At 47.9% G+C, this 8,697-nt stretch overlaps 1 protein-coding gene across 1 annotated transcript; it reads right to left on the bottom strand.

Moving 5' to 3' along the window:
* Positions 1 to 2,794: 2,794 nt before the first annotated feature.
* Positions 2,795 to 6,916, bottom strand: LOC118590430 (sialic acid-binding Ig-like lectin 12). Its single transcript, XM_036198431.1, has 5 exons — positions 6,454 to 6,916; positions 5,998 to 6,267; positions 5,722 to 5,769; positions 3,278 to 3,535; positions 2,795 to 2,986 (listed from the first exon to the last, which is right to left on the bottom strand). The coding sequence occupies exons 1-5, from the start codon at positions 6,878 to 6,880 to the stop codon at positions 2,889 to 2,891; spliced, it is 1,101 nt and encodes a 366-aa protein (XP_036054324.1). The 5' UTR covers positions 6,881 to 6,916; the 3' UTR covers positions 2,795 to 2,888.
* Between the last annotated feature and the right edge of the window lie 1,781 nt (positions 6,917 to 8,697).

The following is an 8,697-nucleotide window of genomic DNA, read 5'->3' as shown; positions in this document are numbered from 1 at the left end:
ACGTTAAAGGCAATGGGGATCTCCCCACACCATTCACACCATGCCAGATACCAGAGAGAAGGCAGTGGCAATCATGTAAAGGCACAGCATAGCAAGAGACATTCTGGAGCCCAAGTCCTCAAGGCCTTGCCTATCGGATATTCACCTGTCAGAGCCTTGCATTCTAATGACCTAACTCCTGGAGCTCAGGTGCCACCTGCTGTTCCTCTGACATGGCTACAGTAACGTTCGACCCAAGGACACTAACTTTTAGTGTTAAATTTTTGTTTATGTATGAGTAAATTTCTCTATGCCTTGCCTGCCTATATGTCTGTGCTCCACGTGTGTGCCTGGTTCCTGAGGAGTCCAGGAAAGGAAATCCAGGAACTGTTACAGAAGGCTGCGCCCCAGCATGTGGGTGATGGGAGGCAAACCCAGGCTCTCTGCAAGAGCAGCGAGTGGTTTCAAACTTGGTCCATCTCTCCTCAACCTCTAAACTTTTCTTTCTACATTTGCTTTAATAAGCCAAAAATATTTTGTGAAAATACCCAAGGGCAATTCAAATAAATTATCACAATTTGTAAGCAAATACCTGCTGTTGCTAAGGTCCTTGGGAACAGCTCTGTTTCTCATTTGCTGTCTGTTCCCACCCCTGTGGGTGTCATTTTTCCCAACATGGCATTGACATGCTAAATCTGACCCTGTCTTCCACCCACAAGCTTGATACAACCCTGCTGACATCACCGTGTACATGGAAGACACCTCTCAGAATTGACACCTTCCCTTCACACCAACCACTGAACCCTCATTCCTGGTGCTCAGGAAGCATCTTGACACAGCTCCTTTCTGCCCTTCACTGTCAAAAGCCATTAGATCTCTGTTGGTCTGAGCTTCTGCCTGTGGCAGCACACATTCCCCATGTGGCCTGTGGGGTGCCAGGAGGCTGAGTAACTCTTCCCCTTCAGTATAGCTTTGGTTCCCTAAGGTTTGTATGTTAAAGATTGGTACCCAGCTGGCAGTGATATACATGTGATGGATTATGTAGGGAGTGGGGTATAGGGAAGAATGAGGTCACTGGACATGTGCACCTGAAATGGATCTTGGGACCCTGGCTGATTCCTCTCTGTCTCTTTTGCCTCTCCTAGCTTTCATGGGGTGAACAAGCCTCTATCACATGTTCCTTACACAGTGTTGTGTCACCACAGCCCCATGGCAAGGGCACATGACCATGAAACCCATGAAATCATGAGTCCAGAGAAACCTTTCTTTCTTCTGAATTATTTTCCTCAGACATTTGGTGACAGTGACAAGCACACTCTTCTTTCAGCTGTTCCAGGATGTATTAGCAGACAAGCCTTGGGATTCCATTAACATGAAAATCCAGTCACAGCTCTGCTTCTCTCAAAGACTCTTGTTTCTCATCATGCCCTATAGGTTAGCATCTTCCATTGCCACACCCCCAGCCCCCTCTGCTCTAAATCTCAGTCTTTTTCTGTGAGCAACATACTGTAGGCCAGCTTCTGCTTCTAAGGCATTGGGCACACTGTTCTCCAGTCTATCTCCTTGAGGCCTCTTCCTCCAACAGACTCAAAGAGGCTGCCTCCTCTCACTTGAGAGCGTTCCAAGCATCACTCAAGTGTCATCAACTCCTGCATTGTCTTCACACTCACATCTCCAGTTGGCATGTCCTCATTCATTGCATATTTTTATTCCTGTTCTCATCTTTACATCAGTCAATCTTTGGTAACAGAAGTGGAAGCAGTTCTATGTCCTGAGGTATGCCTGGCACCCATGAAAATGGTCCATATGTAATGTCACTTCTGCATGTGATCAGAGGTTCATGACAAGCACATGCCTACCCCGAGTAATATACAGCTAGCGGCTGGGGTGCTCAGGTAAGGGACAGGAAGGAGAGGTTGGGGAAGGGCTTTGAGGTGTATAGACTCACAAATATACAAATTTTGATATAGGGAACTGGGAAGGCTGAGTGAGCAATTCATGATGCAATGAATGGAGAACATTGGGAGAAGAGTCCAGCAGCACATAGACCATGCAAGGCCCTCACTGCAGGCTGTAATGTCTGCCCATTTCCATCTATGTGACGGTTCAGGATTGTTCAGGCAGTGAAGGAAGTGAGTGATGGTTGCATCTGGAAGATCATTCTGAAGGCCAGTGTCAAGAACATAAAGATAGTAGGTGGGTGGGGGGAATTCTGTGGCTAGGAACATTTAAGGACCAGAGATGATCAGAATTCAGATAGAGAACAGGGTAAGAATAAGGATGGCCCAGATGAGGAGAGAGAGAGAGAGAGAGAGAGAGAGAGAGAAGTGGTTCATGGCATGAAGCGTGGAGAGAGCTCATGGTATAGGTAAGACCTGGAGCATCATGGTGCTTGGCAGGGACAAGGGTTTAGAATGGGGTTGGGCAGCTGACCTGTGGCCATGCTGAGCCAGGCAGGTCATTCTATGTTCATTACAAACAGGGTCCAAAAGGAAGTGAGACAGATGCAGGGCTTTACTTCACTCACCTGAGAACTAACTGGTGGCCGCATCTGAATAGTCCCTGTCCACTGCTGCCCTTGCTGTCCTCTTCCTACGTGACCTCATTCTGAGTGAAGAGACCAGGGACTTCTCAGAGGACACTCTGGCAGCCATCTCCCCAGTGTCCTAATCAAAAGGTAACTGAAGAAGAGACGTGCACTATCCCTAAGATATCCTTGCTGAAACCAACTTCTTCCTACTGAGTGACAGCTGGGGTCAGCATCTGAAGTATGGGGAGTTCTCACTGCCTAATATCCCCATACCTGTCCCCACACCCCAGACCCTTTCTAGTACCCCAGTACTGGGACTCTGGTATTTAGCATCAGGCAGCTGCCTTCCCTATACATTTCCCCCTCTCAGGGGCAGCACTCACCTGAGGATAATGAGGCACAGCCCAAGAAGCAGGGCTTTAACTGCTGCCTCTACCACAGCCAGCAGAATCACCTCTGTCGTCAGTCCTGATTTCCCTACAGAAATGTGGTCAGTGGACATCATGGGCTAACCACTGCCCAAAGACCTTTCTCTCTCAGTAGGATCCGGTCCTCTAAATGCCCCCTCCTCTCTGAACATAAGACCACATGATCCTAGGAGTACCCCTGCCCTACATCCTGACTATCCAGCGCTCTGAACCAAGTATGGGGATGTGCATTGATGTGAGGCAGAGAAGGGCCCACACTTTTCCCTTGCTGTTCAGTGACCAGGAACCCTGGATCCTTCTGAAGAGTGGGGGTTCCCATTAGCAGTCACTTGACACTCACGCTTTAAGAACAGGCTCAGAGACATGTGCTGAGATCCAAGAACATTCTGTGCAGAGCAGGTGAATTTTCCTTCATATCTTAGGTGCATTCGAGGTAGCTCTAACAACCCAGGAGTTGAGGACTGTATGGGACTCAGAATGAGGTTCTCATAGGCCCAGCTCAGCCTGGCAGGAGGGTTACTGTCAACAGTACAGACCATATGAAGGGATTCTCCTTCCAGGAAAGTCAGTGTTGAGCCATTTCTCAGGGCTGTAGTTGCTGTAGAGGAAGTCATGGAGTCATTAGCAACAAAGAACTCAGGAGAGGGAAGATCACAGAAGGAGGTGAGTAAAGATTCAGTGTGGATACCTGTGTGGATTTAGCCACATAGGTACAGATGCAGAGACTCCTCAGATGAGTCCCCCCCACCTCTGTGTGTGTGTGTGTGTGTGTGTGTGTGTGTGTGTGTGTGTGTGTATGAATTTTTTACTGTTTGTATAAGTTGTGGAAGGGGCCTTGTGACTCTTAACTTTTTGAGTTTCCCAGATCTTATAAATTCCAGTAACTCCATGAGTCATGAGCATCTAAATGTTCTGGTTTGGAAGAAATATCAGCTCGTAGGCAGTGTACATCTTGTGGTCTAGGAGCGCTTGCTGGAGGAAGAATCTCTATCTACCTCTGCCCAAAGTCATGAGTAAGGGTTGAGTTTGAAACAGAGCATGATGAAGGTAGAAGATTCCAGAAGGGACAGGGAATGCAGAGCTGCACCAGGGAAGAGCACATCAGAACCACACAGGAAGGACCCTCAGGTTGAATGGAGAAAAAAAGACAAGGTCAGGGTGGCAGACACTTCCAGTCCGTCTTCAGGAGGTCAAAGATGAAGTGTATGTGTTTTAAGAAACTCACATGTGAAAATTATAACATGCGTATGAATAAGTCAATGTGACTATAGAAAATTCCTTCTGCTTTTTACAAACTACTGAATTCCAAGAAAAGGGCAATCAGGAGAGGCAATCATAAATGTGAAGTACAATTATAATAAATTTCACAAGGAACTGGTAATTTCTCTACCTTGGAAAGACTGTTCAAGATAAAATAACAAAAAATGAATGACTCTGAAAATGTACATAAAGAATATTCATAGCAGTTCCAGGATTGAAAGAATGGTGACTGAGGCGGTTATGGTGGCGCTTCATACCTGGACCTGGTCTCAAAAATCTTTTATTTGGACTATGTCATTAAGGTATGACAAATACAGGAGAAATGCTTATCAAATAATACGGCAGCTCTGGGAAAATGGCAGAGGAAGGGAGGAGAATGTAAGAAGGGGAGGATGGGGATGAATCAGTATCTCCTGGACACAACATGGCTGCTTAAGCCGTGAACTGTGGCTGCCTGAACAAGACCTGCACTAGACTGGGCCCATCAACCTTCCAGTTATGGATGGGGTAGGAGTTCAGAAGGTCTCCTATCCCTGAGAAGTTAATGTTGCTCACAGGGAGTAGGGAAGGAGTGGGGAAGAAATCACAGTCCTCAGTAGTTTAGCCACTGGTGAGTTGCCCTTGCTCAAATAAACAACTCCACCCCATGCTCATGATGGTAATCCTAATTAAATGTGGTGGGCCACAAACAAAAGACATGAAAACAGGAAGATGCTTGATAAAATTGTGAAAGAGCAAATATATTTTTTAAAATCACATAGACATTTCCATTATCACTCTACTGATAAAGTTCAAAATGTCACACCTCACCCATGGGAGGTGAGGCTCTAAAAAATGTATGTTCTCATCCCACAGTGCTGGAAAATAATGATGGAACATATCCTACCACACCTCTCAAAATTTGAATTTATTCCACTGATCAACGCACATTTGTGAACATAGATTTACTGTCCACTTTTGTTGATATAATGAAATTAGTACCATGGCTGCCTATTAATACCAGAAGCCCTTAGAGTCAGAGTTCATCCATATATAATGAACCAAAGTCTTGGAGAACAAAGACCATCTGGGCTCTTAATATTTAGTTCCCTCTCAGACTTTCAGGTTGAATTCAGCCTGTGTAGACACTGATCACACCTTGAGAGGGGACTGAGATGCTGGGGACAGACTACCACGTGTTCTAAATATTGACACATGTGGAAGTGTCTCCTCAGTCACTCAAATCAAAGCTGTAGGGGAAGAAAGAGCTGAAGCTGGAGGCTGATCCAAAAGATGGATGAGAAAGACCAGTTATGTCTGTTTGGCTATGTGAATGCTGCCCTGTGCTGTTGTGATCAAGGTGAATGTACAGCTCTCCTAGGAAGTAACGGGTATTTGGGGATAGATGCTCAAGTGGCCAATAAAGATTCAATGGGGAGAAGACACTGGGTCAATGTATCCAGAGTGAATCTAGTATGGAGAAGGACAGGATTTGCCCTTTGATGAACAGACCCTGCATCCCCCATCCAGAATGTCTTCTCTTACCTGGACCAACTCCTTTGTAGACAGTCATGGTTAGATTCTCTGGAGCATCTGAGAAAGAATGACACAGTAGACCCATTAGTGGAAAGGCTAGATGAACACCCTTCCTCTGGCTCCAGTAGTTGGCTAGGTGAGGATGATGGGGTTCCATCTGGTTCCATCAGTTCCTGATCTGCCCATATCCATATTCAATGACTCAGTGAACAGACCTTAATCTCATCCCCACTGTCCCCTTGGACTTCTAACAATTGAAGACATGGTAACTCAGCCCAGTCTCACATGACACACTGAGACGGATGGTCGTCCTTGTGGTCACACCGGTTCCAGGCAGGGTCACCTGACAAGTGAGGTTGGTGCCATGGTCCCAGGGCTGGGGGATGATGGTCAGCACTGAGGAACCAATGGCATTGGTGCTCAAGAGTGACACAGAGGGACCAGTCCAGGAGAAGGTGGGGAGCTCACAGGCCCAAGGTGCAGAACAGGTCAGGTTGCTGGGACGGCGAGCCTCCAGGGTTTCCGGGATAAGGATGTGGGGGGTGATAGTGAGGGCTGGTGAGAAATGGAGGATAAGGAGGGGGTGAGGTGCAGCTCCAGGAGAAGCCCTGGCTCTGATTCAGCTCCTCCCCTGAGCCATGATGCTCAGACCCAGCTGTTCCCAGGATAGAGTCCTATCCCAGGACTACCCTGTGGCACCCATGACTTTCCCTGGTGGCTTCTATGCAAGCCATGTCTGACCTGTCACATGCAGAGTCATCGTGTTCAAAATATAATTGTACTTCTCTTCTCCTCTTTCCAGGCGAAAGAAGTATGAGCCTGTGTCCTCCTTCCTGGTCTCTCTGATGTCCAGGGAGCAGTTGTTCTTCTGTGGATCTCCCAGCAGGAAGAATCGGCCCTGGGTCCTCTTCAGTACTGGCCTCTGTGGGTTATTTGTGGCCACTGGAAAATCATGCCCTGTATTGGCTCCACTATGGAACCAGTATCCATGAACCGGGTCTGAGTCAGTCCGTTTCCCCGTGGGGTAGGAGAACCTACAAGGAATGAGGACACACAGGCCCTCTTGCACCACCACCTCCCTTTTCACATTCAGCGAGTAACCCTGCGTGGCGTCAGGGCCACCCTCTACCCCTGTCATTCCCCAGAGCAGCAGCAGCAACAGCAGCATGTCGAGCTGAAGCTGCGGGGCCACCAGAAGTCTGACTCTCTGGGCTCTTCTCTGAGGAACTAAGAGATGCAAGACCTGGAGGAAGCCCCACCGGAAGCAGGGGGAGGCCAGGACAGTGGCTGCCCTGGGAGGAGGAGGAGCTTGGACCTTGAAGATCAGCCACCCACCACACAGATCTCCTCCTGAGGCCAAAGAAGGCAACTGCCTCTCCCAAATTCACCCATGTGGGGTCTGATCCTATCTCCCTCTCTGCACTGACCTTGGCCTTTGAGTGACATTCCCTGCCCAGTGAAAATGGGTGTGCTTCCTCCAGAGCCCCAGAGCCTCCCCTGAGGCCAATGATATTGGTGGAGTTGAGGATGGATGTAGGGCATAGGGGAGAAGAGGGTCAGGGAGATGCAGGCCAGGGGCAACCAGCCTCTCCTCCCTCCCTTAGCAGTTTGTCATGGGCACACCCTCTCTGAGCACACCTGGGCTGTGTTCCCAAAGCACCACTGTCCAGTGAGAGATGTCTCTGGCCCCTGGAGCATCTCACAGCCAGAGCCTCAATGGAGAAGGCACAGATTGAGTGGTCAGCTGCTCTGAAGGGGTGGATGTGAACATTCTTCCTATTAAAACCCGCCAAGGGATCTGGAGACGTAGCTAGCTTGGTAGAGAGTTTGCTCTGCATGCACAAAGTTCTAGACAACATCTCCAGCACCACATAAATTGTGTATGGTAGAATGTGCTGCAATCTCAGCACTTAGGGGTAGGAGGCAAGAGGATCAGGACTCCAAGGTCAACCTCAGCTACGGAGTGAGTTTCAGCCCAGCCTTGGCTTCAGCAGACCCTGTCTCAAAACGTTCAAACCAAGCCCTCAAATGAAACCAAAACAAACACAACAAAAGCAAAAATACACCAAGGCCACAGAGGAGAGTCTCACTCACAGGAGTCCTGGGGAAATGGAGGCTGAGGGACTTGGTAGAGAAGACTTTCACATGAAAATCCAATGTAACCTATCTAGCAGGAGAGGAGATACTTTAGAGAGAGACACTTGTGACCTCCATTTGGCTATCAGACTTTTGGGGACAAAGGGCCCCCAAAGAATCAAAATTTCCACAGGACTTCCATGTTGGGGAAACAGAAAAGCTAAAGTCCAAATAACACCTACAGGATGAACTCACCACCCAGGTAGAATCCACACAGTTTTGACAACATATTGTGGGCCAAACAAGGGTGTGTCATTGATGGGCAGTACCATACCTTGACCAGGACTGCTTGATCATGCCTACCTCTTGCCCTCCAATTAAACCTAAACTTCACATCAGGACCCTGAGGATGGACTTGAGGATCACTGAACCTCTATTTGTTTCTCTTCCCAGTGTAACCTCTTTCTTAAGTCTTTAGTTGGTATATGGAGGGTGAGTGTGGCCAAGCCTGCTCTGTTGGGGCTACTAGTGCTCAAGCATTGACCTTGAAAACTACAATAACACAGATTTACTTTTGGAAAAAGTAAAATTTCCTTCCTTGTTCCAGGATGGATTTCTTGTTGGTGTGGGAAATTCAGGGTCACTCACATTAGTAGATGCTCTATTCCTGAGCCATGTCCTCTGCCCCTCACTGGAGGATTCTAGGCAGGGGCTCTACCCCTGAGTCCCACCCTACCTCTCACTGAGTATTCCAGACAGGCTCTCTACTGCTGAGTCATGGCCACAGCCCATCATTACATGTTTCTTCCTTGCTGTTGTCTCTTACTGTCCCTTGCTCCAGAGGACCACTTGTTTGCTCACAGACTTCTCCTGTCAGGACTTGACCATAATTCTTAATTTTCTCAGGAT

This window comes from Onychomys torridus, chromosome 1 (assembly GCF_903995425.1).
Source record: "Onychomys torridus chromosome 1, mOncTor1.1, whole genome shotgun sequence".
Lineage (NCBI taxonomy): Eukaryota > Metazoa > Chordata > Mammalia > Rodentia > Cricetidae > Onychomys > Onychomys torridus.
This window is presented reverse-complemented; position numbering and strand designations above follow the sequence as displayed.